The sequence below is a fragment of the Mustela erminea genome, chromosome 13, assembly GCF_009829155.1.
Source record: "Mustela erminea isolate mMusErm1 chromosome 13, mMusErm1.Pri, whole genome shotgun sequence".
Lineage (NCBI taxonomy): Eukaryota > Metazoa > Chordata > Mammalia > Carnivora > Mustelidae > Mustela > Mustela erminea.
In genome coordinates this window covers 13734755-13753053 of record NC_045626.1, presented here as the reverse complement: position 1 = coordinate 13753053, position 18299 = coordinate 13734755, and the positions used below count along the sequence as shown (strand labels likewise).

General features: G+C 45.6%; 2 protein-coding genes and 1 long non-coding RNA gene across 11 annotated transcripts in view; 2 read left to right on the top strand and 1 right to left on the bottom strand.

Annotated features, from left to right (window-relative positions):
• Nucleotides 1–5847: 5847 nt before the first annotated feature.
• LOC116572265 lies at nt 5848–6942 on the top strand. Its single transcript, XR_004278188.1, has 2 exons — nt 5848–5887; nt 6029–6942. It is a non-coding gene; the product is annotated as an uncharacterized LOC116572265 (long non-coding RNA).
• A 1009-nt stretch (nt 6943–7951) lies between these two features.
• On the bottom strand, nt 7952–17086 carry LOC116572264. 4 transcript variants are annotated; one of them, XR_004278185.1, is made up of 2 exons: nt 16704–17003; nt 7952–9360 (listed from the first exon to the last, which is right to left on the bottom strand). XR_004278185.1 is itself a non-coding variant. In XM_032311118.1 (2 exons), the coding sequence occupies exons 1-2, from the start codon at nt 17045–17047 to the stop codon at nt 8870–8872; spliced, it is 660 nt and encodes a 219-aa protein (XP_032167009.1). In that variant the 5' UTR covers nt 17048–17086; the 3' UTR covers nt 7952–8869. The 4 variants fall into 4 exon arrangements, 1 of the variants encoding a protein (XP_032167009.1); XR_004278187.1 differs by lacking the exon at nt 16704–17003 and adding an exon at nt 16562–16697 and having other exon boundaries at nt 7952–9185; XR_004278186.1 differs by lacking the exon at nt 16704–17003 and adding an exon at nt 15961–16183.
• ZCCHC2 (zinc finger CCHC-type containing 2) overlaps nt 17018–18299 on the top strand; it is a 61519-nt gene continuing 60237 nt past the window's right edge. For all 6 annotated transcript variants that reach the window (XR_004278182.1, XR_004278181.1, XR_004278180.1 and 3 more), the window contains exon 1: nt 17018–18129. Coding sequence is in view for 3 of the 6 variants with exons in the window: in XM_032311109.1 (XP_032167000.1) it covers nt 17158–18129 (972 nt within the window). In the remaining 3 variants the exon portion in view is untranslated. The remainder of the gene's footprint in view (nt 18130–18299) is intronic.

Sequence of the window (18299 nt, the reverse complement as noted above, 5' to 3'; positions counted from 1 at the left end):
TTTGAACTGTTTGCAGTGTTCGTGATGGATCTGCCCTTCCTTAAGATGTTTACTTGTATTTGTAGAATGAGTTCAGCCACCAAGATAAGAACCATTGCTTCTAGGACAGGTTTGCCAAGTAAGGCCGCTCAGTTTGTCTTTGTTTAGATATTTTTATTCCAAGTTCTTGAACAAGTCCCTAGATTGTGGCGTCTGCACATGCGTTTGCAGTATTTATGCTTAATGTTCAAAGCTCTGCTCTTACTCACATTTACCAAGCACTATGTGTCTCAACCTTTGTCCAGGTTATTGACATGTTACCGTGACTCTGTGTAAGGCAGATCACAGCCCATTCTGACACATGCTTATCCACACCCGTTCAAACTATGACATACAGGTAAGTGGAATAGAATCAAGGGTCCAGACATAAATGCATAAGTCTGTGGCTAACTGACCAGGGTGCCAAGCCAATAAAATGGGGCTTTGGCAAATGGCACTGGGACAGTTGGATCTCCACAAGCCAAAGAATGAGGTTGGACCTCTGTTTTACAGTGTGTACAAAATCACATCAAATGGATCAAAGACCTAAAGTTAGAAACTAAAACTGTAGAAGTCTTAGAGGAAAACATAGCAGTAAATCTTCCTGACCTTAGGTTTGGCAATGGAGTCCTTAAAATGACAAAAAAATACAAGCAACAAAAGAAAAAATTAATTGAATTTCATAAAAATTGTAAGCTTTTGTGCATTAATGGACTATTTATGAAAATGAAAAGGTGACCTACAGAGTGGGAGAAAGTATTTGTAAATTATATATTCAGTAAAGGACTTGTATCAAACATATAAGGAACTCTTAGAATTCAATGACAGACAAACAACCAAATTCAAAAATGGGCAAAGAACTGGCATAGACATTTCTCCAAGTAGATGTATAAATGGCCAACAAGCACATAAAGAGTTGTTCAACATCATTTGTCACTAGGGAAATGCAAATCAAAACCACAGCAAAATACCACTTCCCATTCATGAGGATGGCTACAATTAGAAAGAAAGTTAACAGAAGATAACCAGTGTTGGCAAGGAGGTAGAGAAACTGGAACTCTCCTACATGGCTGGTGGGAAGGTAAAATGGTGCAGCCACTGTGGTAACAGTTTGGTGGTTCCTCGAAAAGTTAAACAATTACCATATGACCCAGCATCCCAGGGATGTACTGGAGAAGACCTGAAAACAGGTACTCAGACATTTGTTATCTGTGCACAGATGTTCATTACAGCACTATTTGCGACAGCCAAAAGGTGGCAACAACCCACACATCCGTCAGTGGCTGGTATGGATGAACCAAGTGTGGTGTGTTGACACAATGGAATATAATTGGTCCACAATGCCCCAGTGCTACAGGCTACATTCTACAATGTGCGTGAACCTCAAAAACATGACGGTAAGTGAAAGAAGCGAGGCACAAAAGGCAACAAAGTGTATGTTTTAATTTCTGTGGTATGTCCGCGATAGGTAGTCGATAGACAAGGAAAGCAAATTAGTGGTTGCCAGGGGTTGAGGGAAGTGGGGAATGGGAGTGACTGCTTCATGCGTATGGGGTTTCCTTTTGAGGGGACGAAAATGGTTTGGAACTAGATAGAAGCGAAGACTGCCCAACTCTGAGTGTACCAAATGCCATTGAACTCTATACTTTAAACTAAAAAATGGTTACTTTTACGTTACATTAATTTTACCTCAACAAAATACAGGGGGAGAAATGACAACAACCAGGCCCTTGCCCCTGCTCCCAGATACCTCCGTGGAGCTACCTCTGTGGAAATGAATCCCAGTCCCCGTGAACCCTCAGATTAATCCTGTTGGTGCTAAGTCCATCCTCAGGGGACAGGAAGAACAATGCAGCCTTGTCCTACCATTCACTGGGTCATAGGAAAAAGTCACACATGCCAGGGCAGTTCTTGATTTCCCTGTGTCCCCCTCTTCACCTTCCCCCAGCTCTCTGCTAAGTGGGTCTTGGATGTCATACCGGGACTAGCTACATAATTGGTGGAGGCCAAGGTAAAATGAAATTATTAAAAGGTTATTAAGAATTTCAAGATGGCGGGGCGCCTGGGTGGCTCAGTGGGTTAAGCCTCTGCCTTTGGCTCAGGTCATGATCTCAGGGTCCTGGGATCGAGTCCCGCATCAGGCTCTCTGCTTGGCAGGGAGCCTGCTTCTCCCTCTCTCTCTGCCTGCCTCTCTGCCTACTTGTAATCTCTCTCTCTGTCAAATAAATAAATAAAATCTTTAAAAAAAAAAAAAAACACAGATCTATCAAGAATTTCAAGATGGCGATGGCAGAGGATTTAGACAAGCCCAGGGATCTTCTCTTCTGAGTCCGGTGTCCTGTCTGCATGGCACCCTTACCCTGTGATCCCCATCACCATCTCCTGTGTCTGGCTTGGTCATCACTTGATGGTGCCGCAGACCGAGCCACCTCGCCCCCTCAGCTGTCCCCACAGAGCTGTCTTATGAAGCCAGATCAGCTTCATGTCTTCCATTTCTTCTCTCACCCTGTCCCTCACATTGCTTGGGACTCAGGTTGCCTGGGCCCTGAGTGGGCCCTGCAGAAACTGGCTGCCACGAGAGCTTGCTGTCCTGACAAGAGAGATGTAGCCCTGAATGTCAAGGGACTGTCAAGGCATGGCTAGGACAAGGCCCTGTCCTGGTTGGGGGGTAGGCGGAGAGTCATGCCTGACGATCCCTAAGGCCCCCTCCAGCTCTGAGAGTCTATATTGAATCTTGGCTGATGTGTGCTACCATACCCATCTTCACAGACAACTAAACGAACACTCAGAGGTGTTTAGTAACTTTAGCAAGATCACACAGCTGGTGACCTGTTTCATTTTGAGTAGAAATGTAACCTAGGACAATTTAAGACATTTAGTTCTCTTACTTTTGGTAATACTGGCTTGTATCTAGTTACCTGCTACGACTCTGTTAAGATCAGGACTTTTTTTTTTTTTTTTTTTTAAACAGCTTGTCTGGCTAGGTTTCAGTTTCGTTTCATTTTCTATCACTTTGGTTTCAGTTCTGTTTCTCAGGATACTCTCTTTCCCTTTCCAGGGGTAGTATCTGATCCTCTTAGAATCGTTCCTTTGTGATTCCTTCTGATTAAGATACAGGAATTATTCTAAGGCAGATATTCCCAAACGGGATGTTTAAGCAGTTTTAAAACTTAGAACCAGGCAAATTCGGTCCAGCATTAAGCAAAAGGCACTTGCTTTATTAGTATCATAAATTTGCCTAATAGCTGCCTCAGTGTGTATGTCCCATGGCTGACTTATTTTGTGTGTGGTTCTTGACGTGTCAAAAGATCACCAAGAATCCCTGTCACCCTGATCAGTCAAACGTAAGGAACCATTGCCCCTTTGCAGGGGTGGGGGGTGTGTGTGGAGTACAGACTGAAAACGCCTGACCGAGCTGGGAAACTGACCATAAAGTGGAGGAAGGGAGGTGTGAGTCTCTTTCTTCAAAGCTTATTCTCAACTCCGTGGAAGTGCGAATAGTTCAAGGACTCCACAGGACAGCATGAGCAGAAAGTTTGAGGAAGAGATTCAAACTAGTGACCGAGTGGTTGGATCACTCTTCAGACTTGACGACACTCAGAGGGCGACAGAAAAGATCGAACTTCTATTTAGACAACCACATCTTCTTCAGATGCTAAATAACTAAGATATTTGAGTTCTTTAAAAAATGTCTGCTTGAAACTTAAATCTTTGGTGTCCCCGTATTTGAAATTATATTGTTTTCCATTCCAAATTGAATGTATGCTCAATTTTGACAACGTGGAAAACAAAACAAAGCAAAATAGTAGAAAGAAAAAAAATTCAAATTGCAATTCTGCCATAAAAAGATAATGCCTTTTAGCATTTTAGTATACTCTCCTCCATTTCTTTTTTCTACTCATAGTTTTGCATATTGCATTTTTGTTTTTGTTTTTGTTTTGTTTTGTACAGAGAGAGCATGAGCCGGGGTGGGGAGGGGCAGAACGAGAAGAAGAGAGAGAGAATCCCAAGGAGGCTCCAAGCCCAGCACTGAGTCCCACACAGGGTTTGATCTCAGGAACCTGAGATCACGACCTGAGCCAAAATCAAGAGTCAGGTGCTAAGCGGAAGGAGCCACCCACACGCCCCTTTGCTTATTGTTTTGACCTTGCTATTTGTAAACTTTTATATCCTGATGTTTTTCGCTCAACATTATGTGAGACCATTTCCCTGTATTGGTAGACATTTTACCAACTACATTTGTAATGGTTACATAATATTGTCTCATGTGTATATGATATATTTGCCCATTCACTTATCTGGGGATAGTAAGATTGCAGATTAAGCTATTATGCACATGTTTTCGTATGAAGCCTTTTTTTTTTTTTTCCTGATTTAGGATTATTTCCTTAGAATACCTTCCCAGAATTAAGTATATTAAAAGGTACAAACACTTTTAAGATTCTTGATATATATTGTCACATTGTTTTACAAATTGGTTGTAGCAGTTTATGTTCCAAAATAGCCTATTTAATATAAGTATTACTGGTAAAACAAGTTCTTTAAACTTATATGAAGCAAATATTCCATTAAAACAGTTTGCTACATATCTAATTTATATGAAAATGTCCTTCATTTTACCTATGCCTCTGAAAGGTTTTTAGCAGTTTACTAATATATTTGAATTTAAAAATCAAGCTTTAATCAGTTTGTTTATTTAACACAGAGTCATGAAAAGAAACGGAACATATGGCCCACATCCTATAGGATAGACAAGAATTACACATAGAAATAAATGGGGAGAAAAGAGGACTGGGTGGTAGGGGATGTGGTAGCTCAGAGGGTGGGGAGGCTCGGGGGGACCAGATGGTTGGAGAAGATACGTTAGTTCCTTTCCTCTGGGACTGGCAGAATCTGACCCTGAAGGAGGGTGAGACTTACACACACACAGACAGGGTGAGAAGGGCCTTCTTGACTGGGAAAACAGGTTCCACAAAGATGGTTCATCATAAACATTAGAAAAGGAGGAGACAGCAGGCTAAAATTTGCAAGTGATGTAGACTATATTTGTACAGCAAATTCTGATGTTCCACTTCCTGATTTTTATTCAAAGAATCAGTCTGCAGAAGCTCATATAATTTTAGAGCTCTAAGAGATTGTAGCAATCACTCAGCCCAATACCTCCCATATCCTATATTTTGCAAAGGAGGAGATGGACATTAGTGAGGGATTATAAGCTTTATGTCCTAATTTCAGGGACAATGCTCTTTCTCCTGGGCCCTGCACTCTCAGGCAACTATCTGGGAATCTGACACAGGCTGGGATTATTTAATGCTTTATATGGTGTTATATTTATATGGTTATGCACGTGCGCATGCACACACACACACACACACACACACACACCAGTCTTACAGAAACTGGAAAAATAATGGAGATAAGGGGAGCCAGGTAGGAGTCATTATGTAACTGTGACAAAGTGACAGATTTTTGAATAGTTTCAAAATTTAGTTCCATACCTGTATTGAGATATTTGGGGTGGAATGATTAAATAATATAAATATTGGAACTATTTGTGTCTTGCAAACTTCAGTATCTTTAAAGAAAGTCTACAAATGTAGTCATCATATAAATTAAACTTCCCTACCCCTTAATAAATAGAAGCACCCGACTACATTTTTTTTTTAAAGATTTTTATTTATTTATTTACAGACAGAGATCACAAGTAGGCAAAGAGGCAGGCGGGGGGGGGGGGGCAGGCTTCCCTGCTGAGCAGAGAGCCTGATATGGGGCTCGATCCCAGGACCCTGAGATCATGACCCGAGCCAAAGGCAGAAGCTTTAACCCACTGAGCCACCCAGGCGCCCCCCAACTACATTTTATAAGGAATGTAAGTAATACGATGGAGGATATAGCCCAAGCAACTCACAATTTAACTGAGAAAATAAGATATAAACACATATCTGCAAGTGCAAAATAATTTGATACAACTTTCCTATAACTTCTGTTGCCTAATTGTTGTCTTACAAAGAGTGAACCTTCAATACATATTTGCTGAAGGAAGGAAGGAAAGAGAAAAAGGCCATTTCCGGATGGGATGGTCATGGAAGAGTTCCTGAAAGAGGAGATGTGAGCTCAGTCCCTGAGGACCGTTGAGTTTTAGAGGAATGAGGAGAAGATAAGCAACATTCCAGACAAGGAATAAAGCACCAACTTAGCATGCCTCTTCATGGCAAGTTAGATAAACATGTTCTCTGATTGCTAAAAATTAACCTTCCACAATAAATAAATGCCATGTAACCAGACATGTGAACATACACATAGCAGAAAATTAACAGCATACCTCTCCAAGAGGTAATTTTGGGGCAAGAGGAAAAAATATATATTATGCTAATAATATATTATGCTATATATTATGCTATAAATGCTAAGAGACAGCATTGAAAAATAAACTATTCGTTCTCCAAAAAGGAAACATGACTAAAACAAAGACCACACCCTAAAAAGTTTTCCTCAATTATATTGCTACAGACTAGTACAATCAGGAGTGGAAAATATACCATTTCCTGACATGTCAAAGAGATATGAATGATTAGTGATCACGTAGTCACAAGATAGTGGTGGATGCTGGTTCTCTCCTGATGTAAAAGTTATGTAAGTTCAGGTCTGTGTGATCTCATGGGGGCAAAGGTGTTACAAGTACACACAGATCACTCACTCTGCACATAATACCTTCGCCCCAAATAACCCTCTGTACCTTTTATACAGTGAAAGAATTACAGCTATTATTCTAGGCACTAGTCCCTGAAACACAGACTTGCTTGTCCTTTCAAGAATTTTAAACTTAAGAAAAGGCATGTGTTATTCACAGATGCACAACATATGTAAAGAGTTTTTGTTATAATTTTTTCTTCATTAAAAGCATTTGTGCTTTCTAAATGAAAAGGGGCTTTGTGACTATTCAATCTAAACCCTAAAAATTTTTTGCAGATACCCATAGGTATAGGAGAGGACGGGAGATGGACTGAGTGTTTACATATGCCTCTTAGAAATGGTAAACGAACCTATGTTTTTTGAGGTGAACAAACTTATGTATAAACCTAACACCAGTCAATGAACCTACACCTCTCAAGGTTTCTACATTTTGCATAAAGTGGAAACAACATGAACTAAAAAAGACTGGGAAAGGTTAGGGACGTATAGCTCGTCCCTACAGAAACCGCTGGGGTTGGGGGGTGGCTGAAGGCAAGGGTTAGGGGTGCCTGAGTGACTGAGGGAGAAGCGTGCCAAATCCTTTTCCCAAAAAGCACTGATGAAATTGGACAAAACTATCAAAAACGGCCATTGCGGAACTCTGTAAACTGACCCAAGTCCTACAACAAATTGAGAAGAATTTGGTTGCAATCAACTGTTGAACTTCATTTCAGTAAGATCAGAGGCAGTCTGTGGCGCTCTAGCCTGGGGCTGTTCCCTCCACCCCTTTTCCCAGCTCCCAGTGACTTAGCTCTACTCAGACAGCCTAGATGATGAGAGGCGGCCTGCGAGAGAGCTGAAATCAGCAACATATAACAAAAATGATACATTACGACCAAGTGGGATTTACCCTAGGCATGCAAGATTGGTTCAGTATCTAAATATCATTTAATACAATACACCATGTAAAGTACAAAAAGCACATGATCACCTCCAAGACCCAGAAAAAGCGTGTGACAAAATCCAATACCTATATAGGATAAAAACCCTCAGCATACTAGGAATAGAAAGGAACTTCCATAATCTAATAAAGAGCACTTATGAAAAAGATATAGTGAACATCATACTCAATAGTGAAAGACTGAATTTTTTTCCCCCACTAGATTGAGAATAAGGTAGGGACTTTCACTCTTACCTCTTCAACATTGCACTAGAAATTCTAGCCAGTGCAAATTGAGAATTTAAGAAGGCACACTAGCAGAAAGGAAAACACGAAACTTGTCTTTATTCACAGACTTATGATTCTGTACAGAAAATCTTAAAGCACGTGGGCGCACACACACACAGACACACATGCACATACACTACTAAAATGAGTAAATCTGCAAAGTGTGGAATACAAGATCAACATACAAAAATGAATTATATTTCTATATACTAGCAATGAACAACCCCCAAATTGGGAAATCTACAGTATAGTCTTAAGATAAAAATGTAGCACCCCCCAAACTAGTTTATAATACATATATACTCTGCACAAATATACACACATACATACATGCGTGCTCACACGCGTTCAATCACAGAAAAATACTGGAAATGGAATGTATAGTAGCTACTACCTGTAGGGAGTGGAATGATGGCTAAGTTCAAATTCTTAACATTAATCAAGGTTTTTTATTACTCAGATTTTTAATAGCGAACACCTGTGGCTTTTATAGTGAGGAAACTAGTGGTAAATGTTACTTTAAATCCTTTCGCTCCTGGAATTGGAAGTCTTCCCCATTCTCTAGCTGGTACAGTGGTTGGAAAGGCAGTTTTGGGTGGCCAAGCAGGGTTGGAATCAGGCCTCCGCCACATTCTGGCATGAAACCTTGGGAAATGGCTCAGCTTCTGAGTCCCAGTTTATAACATCATCTACAAAATGGCATTTAACTGAAGAATGTTCTGAAGATTAAGAGAAACGATGTCTAAAGTGATGGGTTCGACAGCACGCAGCTCAATACCCGGTAACCAGTCTTCATCACTGTCGCGGTTCGGAAAGACTTGGGCGAAATACTCCTTCTCTCCCGCCGTCTCTCTGCTCTGCCGGCTTCGCGTCGGGCCTACACCGGCCAGTCCCGAAGACGTGGAGCTGGAGGGAACCAGGGCCACTCCGCGCGATTGGGTCCTCCGGCCGCTAGGGGACGTCAGCCCTTCCGGTCCCTCCGTTGAGTTCACGGGCAGGACGTGCAGGGAGGTGAGCTGTGCTGCAGCCCTTGCCGGAGCCTTCCCAGGTGGGAGCAGAAGCTACGGTGAATCCACAGAAGGGCCTTCCTCCTGGCCATGGGGCGTTGGACGTGGAGACCTTGGGGTCAGAGGCGGAGGCGTGGGAGGAGAAAGGGGGACGGGTTTGAGAAGGGGACGGGGTGGGGGGTGCGTGGGAGTCTTCCTTCGGCCCCAGGCAGTCATCTCCTCGTGTGGCTGACTGTCCGAAGCCCAAGGCTCCTCGGAGGCTGGAAGTCGGGAAAGGACAGTTTAGCCGAAGTCCTTCTGTCATCCCCAGCCCTTCTGATATCAGCAGGCGAAGCCTCCCGATCCATGTGACATGGTTCTGCCCGCCCTCCGGATTTCAACAGCAACCGTGACGTTCGCCGCGAGTTTGCCAACCTTACACGAGCACAGTTCAGTCTGAAAAACAGTAGATCTATGTAGATAAAATCTTAAGGTCTGGAGTTAGCTTACATTTCCGTGAAATAAAACTATTCTCCTGGTGCCTGGGTGGCTCAGTAGGTTTAGTGTCTGCCTTTGGCTTTGGTCATGACCTCAGGGTCCTGGAATCCAGCCCCCCTCCCAGCTTGGCAGGGAGTCTGCTTGTCCCTCTCCCTCTGCCCTGCTCTGCTCTCAGCCTCTCTGTCTCAAACAAACAAACAAATAAATAAATAATATTTATTTATTTTTTGAGGGAGAAAGTGAATTTGGGTGAGTGGATCGGGGCACAGCGGGTAGCAGAGAGAGAATCTTAAGCAAGCTCCATGCCCAGCCCAGAGCCTTAGGGTCTCAGGACCCTAAGATCATGACCTGAGCCGAAATCAGAACTTAATCCACTGAGCCATCCAAGTGCCCTCTCATGCCTTTTTTAAGAGCAAAATATTTAAGAATGAAGAAAAACCTTTAAAACCTTAAAGTTGTAAATGTTGATTGAACATTTTAAGTGCAAATATTGAATGCAAGAAAAATAAATTCTGACTTGATGTTTAAAAGCAAAATAAATATTTCTTTTAATATTTCAACTATAGTTAGTCTACAGCACCAGTGTTCTGATGTGTAGATGTGCTCTGGGATCAGGGTGGCAAGAAGAATGTTTAATTTAGGTTATATTTGCTTCACTTGTATCCACATACAAAATCACTTGTTCCATCAAAATCAGTTGAAAAAGTGAAAAATAAAACAAGTATTTTTCTACATCAGAAATTGGTAGTTTTTAATTGAATAGTTTTTTTAATGAACTAAAGTAATTCACCACTTATTTATATATATATAATACATATATATTCTAGTATATGTGCTGCCGAAGTGAGCACAATACATATATATTCTAAACATAAATTTGTTTACAGGATTTAAGTATTAGTCTTTAATATTTAGTATTTTCCTTTTAACATAAAAATTTGTAATCTGTCCTCTAAAGCTGCTAAGGAACATTTTTTAAATTTTAGAGTTTTAAGAAATTGTTTCAAATAGTTTTTTTTTTTGCCAAGAGAAAATCTTTAAATTGTATTATTTGGACCTAAATGTGTAGAAGTTAAAATTATCTCAGACAAGAACAGTGGGCTGCTCAAGGTAGTATATGTAAGCCAGGATCCAAGAAAGTGATCTTGTTCACTCAGAATTGACAAGATTCAGGGGAGCGACCCCCTCTAACTAAACCTACAAAGAATCAGTAAGCAGAATGTCAGTGTATTTATTTCTTGGGAGAAGATTATATATCTCCATTCTCTAGGGGTATCCTTCCAGCATTAAGTCAATAGGAAACTGAATTGCTAATTCAAAGGTTATTAGGTTCCCAATCAGAATCCTAGGGTGAAAACTACATGGTCTTAAAGACTTTCCATGGGAGTGAGGGAAAAGCCCAAAGAGCTCAGTCTTCTGCCAAAGTGTGTCGTTCTGGGGACAGCAAAGTCCTATCCATCAGATGCAACGATGGTTGACACGGGGAAGTCCCACGTTAACCTGAACAAATGCATTGACTTTCCATTTTCCCTAGTTAGATTACAAGAAATCTCCTTAAATTGCTTTTGGTAGAAGGCAGATAAGAAAAATGAAGGTAATTTACTTATAACATGCTCTGCATGGAACACCATCCTCCTGGTACTTAACCAAGATTTCTCTATTTTGGTTCCAGCAGATTATTTTGCACCCTTCTTTAGAAATGCTTCTGCCTGAGGATGACCTTGCTTGCATTTGGCTAGATCCCACGTTCTTGCTTTGGAACGTGTTGCCAAATTGACTCTTGGGACACTTCGATTCTGCAAGCCTTTACAGGTTGATCTTGACCAGCTTCACTCTTTAATTTTTGGGGAGGTCAATATACGGAGGTAACAAATTTAGAAAATGAATTCTCCATTAGGCTTCCCTGTTCCTTTCACGAATCTTACTATTCCATTTTGTTTATAGTTTTAAAGAGGACTTTGATTAATGTTTTGTCCCATTTATAAAACCAGTTAATTTGAAATGGGATAAGCGACATTCATAAATTTAATATATATACTTTGTGCCTTTTACTCATCCTGTAGATCTGTATTTGTAATCTTCACTTTCTCACTTTATTTTGAAAAGAAAATCACGCCTACAGAAAGGGGAAATGGTTCAATGTTCACCCATATACCCTTCACCTAGATTTGCCTATTGTCAATGTTTTGCCACACTTGATTTCTAATTTTTAAATAAATAAGTTGTGGATACCATGACGTTTAAACCTTCAATGCTACAGCAGATACCAACTGAAAACAAGGACATTTTTCTATATAACCACAAGGTCATTATGCCACCCAAGAAAGTTAGCATTGATAAAGCAATGATGCCTAACAAGAAGTCCATATTTAAGGGACTCCTGGGTGGCTCAGCAGGCTAAGCGTCCAACTTTTGATTTTGGCTTGGGCAGTGATCTCTGGGGTCCTGGGATTGAGCTCTGCTGGGGCCCCGCATCTGGCTCCTTGCTCAGCATGGAGTCTGCGATTCCCTCTCTGCCCCTCCCCCCACTCACCCAGCTCTCTAATTTAAAATCTTTTTTTTTTTAAGTCCCTATTCAAACTTACATAATAATCCCCAAAATGTCTTTTAGAGTTTTTTTTTTAATATTTATTTTAAAGAGCGAGCGAGTGAGCGAGAGAGCACGAGCAGGAGGGGTGTCTAGAGAGGGAAACAGAATCCCGATTACGGGCTCCACGCAGGGCTCAATCTCATGGCCCTGAGATCCCCACCTGACCTAAAACCAAGAGTCCTATGCTCCTCCAGCTGTGCCACCCAGGTGCCCTGAAGGTTTTTTTGTTTTGTTTTAAGCCTTTAAGCCCACGGTCCAATCACCGATCATTGATTTGGTCATCATGCCCCTTGGCGTGCCTCTTTAGTTTTCTTTTCTTTTCTTTTTTTTTTTTTAGTATTTTATTTATTTGACAGGGAGATCACAGGCAGGCAGAGAGGCAGGCAGAGAGAGAGGAGGGAAGCAGGTTCCCTGCTGAGCAGAGAGCCTGATGCTTGGGCTCGATCCCAGGACCCTGAAATCATGACCTGAGCTGAAGGTAGAGGCTTAACCCAGTGAGCCACCCAGGTGCTCCTCTTTAGTTTTCTTTAGTTTAGGACAATGTAGTCCCCTGCCTACCTTTGCTTTCATGACATTGATATTTTTTAAGATTCAGGCCAGTTGTCTTGTATGATTTGTTTTATTTCACCATGATTACATTCAGCATAACATTTTGGCAAGAAAACTACAAGTAGTATGTTCTTCCAATGGCATCCACAACAGGAGGAAGAATATGGTATTAGATTATCCCATTATCAGTAATGCTTATTGTGACCACGTAGTTAAGGTGGTGTCCATCAGATTTAGCCATGAAAAAGTAGCTTTCTGAAGCCTTTTAACTGAGGTGTCGAGAACACATGAATGTTCTGCTTCCTAGCAACTTTGTACCCAATGGTGAAAATGTGTAAATTGATTATTACATTGGTGGTTGCAAAATGGTAGTTTCCTCATCATACATTCCTCCTACATTTTTTAGCTGGCATTCTTCTGTAAAGAAGAGCTTTCCCTGCACTCTTCTCCACACTTTCTCTTTGAACATTCTTATGGACTTGGATTCTTTTTTTAGTCACTGGGTACCATGCTATTCTTTTTGATACTCAAATTCTGCTAGATTTGCTGAGTAGGAGCCTCTCTGTGTGCCAGAGTTTATTGGCTTGGGTGTCCTTTTGACGTATCCCAATAGCTCCAGATTTCTGAACCAACTGGCAAGAAATCTGGGCTATCCTGATTGGGTTACTGCTCAAGATCTATCTATGGAGCTGGCAAAGGTGCCCCTCAAATGATATGGGATCTTTGGGAGAAGGCTGGATGCTTGGGAAAAAAATTAGGCTTCTTTTATGAGCAAAAATATAAGAGATAGTGGGTTTGACCTGGGTTGACAACTAACAGCTCACCAGTACTTTGATGTAACCATATTTAAAGCAGTATATGAATTCAGCAAATTCCATTCCAGAGAACACTACTGGAATAGTGATTTTCTATCTAGCAAGCCAAACTTCTGACACTTCAGCTCTACCTCTCCATCAGTCCCTAGGAAGCAGTGTTGTCTTTTCTGGGGAGACAGCCTTTACCTTTCTGAACAGTTCGTTGGGCACAAGGTCTATTTGTAGACATTCCACAGACCCAAGCAAGTATCTAATGTCATCAAGCTCCTGAAATTTTTTTTAAAAAGATTTATTTATTTGAGAGAGAAGGGGGGAGAGAGAGAGATGGGGAGGGGCAGAAGCAGAGGAAGAGAGAATCCCAAGCAGACTCTGAATGGAGCCCAGCTCAGGGCTTGATCTCACAACCCTGAGATCAGAATCTGATCTGAAACCAAGTCAGATGCTCAACTGACCTTGCCACCAAGGTGCCCCTAGTTCCTGAATTTCTAACACGAGTCAGTAGCCTGAGGATTTTCCAAATCAACCCACTTTAAAATCAGGTTTATTTCTGGACAGGCTTCAGAGATTTGTGGATTCCACGGCTTCTCCACATTTCAATGTACAAGTGAGAGAACTTGGGCCATCTGGTCCATCTAAGTCCCTAAGAATCTCTTTGACAAATGAAACCACAGCTCCAGGGAGACTCTGAATTCAACCAAACACTAGTCTCCGAGGAAAGGTGCCATACATTAGTGTTGGGCATGGTATGTAAAATACCAGAGAATCTAGAGCAGATTGAGAAGCCTACCTCTTCTCAATAGGTAGGCTTGGTGGGAGGAATACCTTCCTAGGGTGTCTTATTTAGAATCATCTGGGTAGTTTTTCCCAACTAAACATACCTACACCTAGCAGAATTTGAGTATCAAAAAGAATAGCATGGTACACAGTGACTAAAAAAAGAATCCAAGTCCATAAGAATGTTCAAAGAGAAAGTGTGGAGAAGAGTGCAGGGAAAGGTCTTCTTTACAGAAGAATGCCAGCTAGAAAATGTAGAGGGAATGTATCCCGGGACATCCATCTGGGCGACTCCCAGAAAGGCACTGTAGTAGTACATCCCTCTTCCCCAATGAATGTATCCTCTCTCTCATTTTTAAAGGGTGGGAAAAAAGTTGAGTTGGTCTAGTGAGTTGCAGTATGGAGAGGTCTGAAACAATGCACTGGGGTATAAATAGCAAATTGTCCAGCTGACAGAAGACAAGCAGAATCATTAAATCATTGTATATATGTCAAATATATGCAAAAACTCTGATCACTGCATTTTCTAATATTGGCCATAGATAGAAGGACAAATGTCATCATCTTATTTTACAAATCTGAATTCTAATATAAAATTCATGGGTCAGGTATCGCTGAGAGCTCCTACCGAATGGCTTCTTGTTGCCAAAGAACTTCTGCCTGGGTCACATATAAAAATCACCTCCCAATGGGTATTATCTTACTACATGAGACACCTGGATCTAGACAGGTGACTCAGTAGGAGCCTGTGAGGATCTAGCTGGGCTAATAGAATTATTGGTTGCCTGAAGTATTTCAGCCCATGCTTTAGAAACGTGGGAGGTAAGTGAGAGAGGGTAAAAGATTCCAGGAAAGTTGAAGAGGACAGCAAAAGGGAGTAAGGACTGTTAATAAAAGTCTTTAGGAAGGTTTCTCCTGATTGTAGCGATTTCTACGTTACAGCCAAAGAATGCAAAGAAATGGTAAATTTCATGGAAGAATGGCTTTCATATACTTTGCCAGTCTCAGATGTGTTGAAAATAATTCCCTTTCCCTGTTTTATTGCTGAAACTGACTTGGGCTTCAGTTCAGCCTTTTATTCAATTATAAATTAGCTTCTTAGGGTATACAGTTGTGAGATAAAGGGCTCAGTGTATGCTCTCCCATAGACGTCCCAACATTTCAGAGTTACAATGTTATTTTTATTTTTTACATACTCCTGCTATATAGCTGGGCTGGAATAGGACTTAAAACATTAACGATTTAATGGGGCGCCGGGGTGGCTCAGTGGGTTAAGCCTCTGCCTGCCTCTCAGGGTCCTGGGATCGAGCCCCGCATCGAGCCCCGCATGGGCTCTCTGTTCAACGAGAAGTCGGCTTCCCTCTCTCTCTCTCTCTGCCTGCCTCTCTGCCTACGTGTGATCTGTCAAATAAATAAATAAAATCTTAAAAAAAAAAACCCAAAACAAACACATTAAGGATTTAAAATCAAACCCACCTTTTAAAAATTAACCCTCAGAAAATCCAGATGGGTATTAAAAATTGGGGCTATGTTAAAAAAAAAAAAAACCTACAATGTGAGAGAAACATTTTAAAGGTCCTTAAACCTTAAATATGTAACAAAACTAAAAAAAATAAAAATGATGAAAGCCTGTCAAGGTGGTAGCTTATTAAGTTCCTCGAAATCACCGGGAATTCACACCGGCACAAGGATCCAAAATGTTAGTGTTAGGCACCGATAAGGTTATTTAGCAAATAAAATGATCCCCAAAAGATGGAGGCTGAGGGGTGGGGGCGGAGAGGAACTTTCGCTAAACCGTCGTGCAAAAAATTTCCCGAGAGCGTTACAGACCAGAGGCCACTGTTAGGCCAGGGGCGTCCACATCGGCGCGTCCCCCCTCGGCCCGGAGGCCGCGGAAGTCCCTCGGGTCGGGTCGCCTCTGCGCCCCCGGGGCCGCGCGTCCCCACCTCCGCTCTGGGCAGCCAGCACCCGGCGTGGGCGCTCGCTCGGGCTCGAGGCGTCCGGGCTCCCCAACCACAGCCACAGCCCTGCCTCCCGAGCCAGCTCCCCGATCCGCAACTCAGAGGGCCAACGCCACCGATCCTTGTGAAGTTGTGCGGGGGATTCTGCCTCCGCCGACTGCCCGAGTGGAGGGCTGAGCGAGCTCGTCCGGGGCTTGGCGCGCGCGCTTCAGAGGAACCTCCGCTGCCGGGACACGCTCCCTGCGGCCTCGGAGGAAACCCGGCGGCGCTGGCCGAGGTGGGGCAGCGGCCCCCGCGAGGAGACAGAGCAGGGGAGTCAGGAGTCCAAAGTCGGCCTAGGGCCCTGGGAAAACGTGAAACAATCCCCCTCGGTCCTCTCACGTGGGCCTCGCATGCCCTTCGTCGCGCTCGGGCGCACCTGGCCACCGCCCCTCCGTCCCACCCGCGTCCGACCCTAAACTGGCAAAGACCTGCTCTTGGGACCGCGCGGAAGCCGCTGAAAGAGGGAGAGCCTGTCCGGTAGCAGTTGGGCGTGGCTTCTCGGAGAGGCGGCCCCTGGGGGCGGGGAGAACTACGCAACCGTCGACTCTGGCCACTGATTGGCTGAGGTACCTGCGCGGAGCCCGCAAGCGTCTCCGCCCGGCCCGGGCGCTCCTCCTCCTCTCCCAGCCGCTGGGTCCACACCGGCTCGCGAGGGAACCGCTCAGGCGCCGCCGCCCCAGCCCAGTGCGGACGACGGGAGAGAGGGAGGAGGAAGGAGAACACACTCGTTTGCTTGCTCCCACCCGCACTCGGGCTTCCAGAGCCGGCGCGGAGCCCAGGGGGAGGAGCCGCCGCGGGCACGCCCCGCCTCCGGCCCGGGAAGACGACGCCGGCGACCCCGCCGGCCGGCCACCGCCCCCCTCGCCGGCCGAGACCCGCCCCCGGCCCCGGCCCTGGCCCTCCCCCGGCGGCATGGAGGGGCCCCGCTCCTGACGGCCGCGCCGCCGCCTCGGCCCCCGCCCCCCCTCCCGGCCCCGCCCGCCTGCCCGCCCCCGCTCGCATGTCCGCGCCGCCTTAGCCGAGGATGCTGAGGATGAAGCTGCCGCTGAAGCCGACGCACCCCGTGGAGCCGCCGCCCGAGGCGGAGGAGCCCGAGGCAGACGCACGGCCGGGCGCAAAGGCGCCGCCGCGTCGCCGCCGAGACTGCCGTCCCCCGCCGCCGCCGCCCGCGGGCCCACCGCGGGGCCCCCCGCCGCCGCCGCCGCCACCACCACCGCCGCCTCCGCCGCCGCCCCGGGGGCTAGGGCAGCCTGTTGCTGGCGGAGCAGCGGCGGGGGCGGGCATGCCGGGCGGCGGCGGAGGCGGCGGGCCCGCGGCGGCGCTGCGCGAGCAGGAACGAGTGTACGAGTGGTTTGGGCTGGTGCTGGGCTCGGCGCAGCGTCTGGAGTTCATGTGCGGGCTGCTGGACCTGTGCAACCCGCTGGAGCTGCGCTTCCTCGGCTCGTGCCTGGAGGACCTGGCACGCAAGGACTACCACTACCTGCGCGACTCAGAGGCCAAGGCCAACGGCCTCTCGGACCCGGGGCCGCTGGCCGATTTTCGAGAGCCGGCCGTGCGCTCGCGCCTCATCGTCTACCTGGCGCTGCTGGGCTCGGAGAACCGTGAGGCCGCCGGCCGCCTGCACCGCCTCCTGCCCCAGGTGGACTCGGTGCTCAAGAGCCTGCGCGCGGTTCGGGGTGAGGGTTCGCGGGGAGGCGTGGAGGACGAGCCCGGCGAGCGCGGGGAGGACGGCGAAGGCGAGGAGGACGCAGAGAAGGACGGTTCCGGCCCGGAAGGCAGCGGCGCCGAGCCCCGGCCCGGCGGCGGGTTGGGCTTCAGGGCCCAGGAGGAACTGCTGCTGCTCTTCACCATGGCTTCGCTGCACCCGGCGTTCTCCTTCCACCAGCGGGTCACCCTGAGGGAGCACCTGGAGAGGCTCCGCACTGCGCTCCGCGGGGGCCCCGAGGACGCAGAGGTGGAGGTGGAGCCGTGCAACTTTGCCAGCCCCCGGGCCCAGGTAAGGCGCGCGAGCCTGCCGGCCGCCGCGCTGCGGTCACCGCCCCGGCGGCCTCCCCGGCCTGGCTTTCGGACGCCGCCTGGCCGAGCCTGGCCCAGCGCAGGTGGCTCGGAATCCCTACCCCACGGCTCCCGGCCCCGTAATACTAATTTTCGTTCCGCTGGGCGGTT

Bases quoted from the DNA above. Each gene is read 5' to 3' on its own strand.
- LOC116572264 (XM_032311118.1), bottom strand. From the start codon at position 17,047: ATGCCGCCGGGGGAGGGCCAGGGCCGGGGCCGGGGGCGGGTCTCGGCC. The intron at 9,186-16,703 runs GTACCTCAGCCA...CCCGACTTCCAG, and splicing joins CGCTTGCGGGCTCCGCGCAG to CCTCCGAGGAGCCTTGGGCT.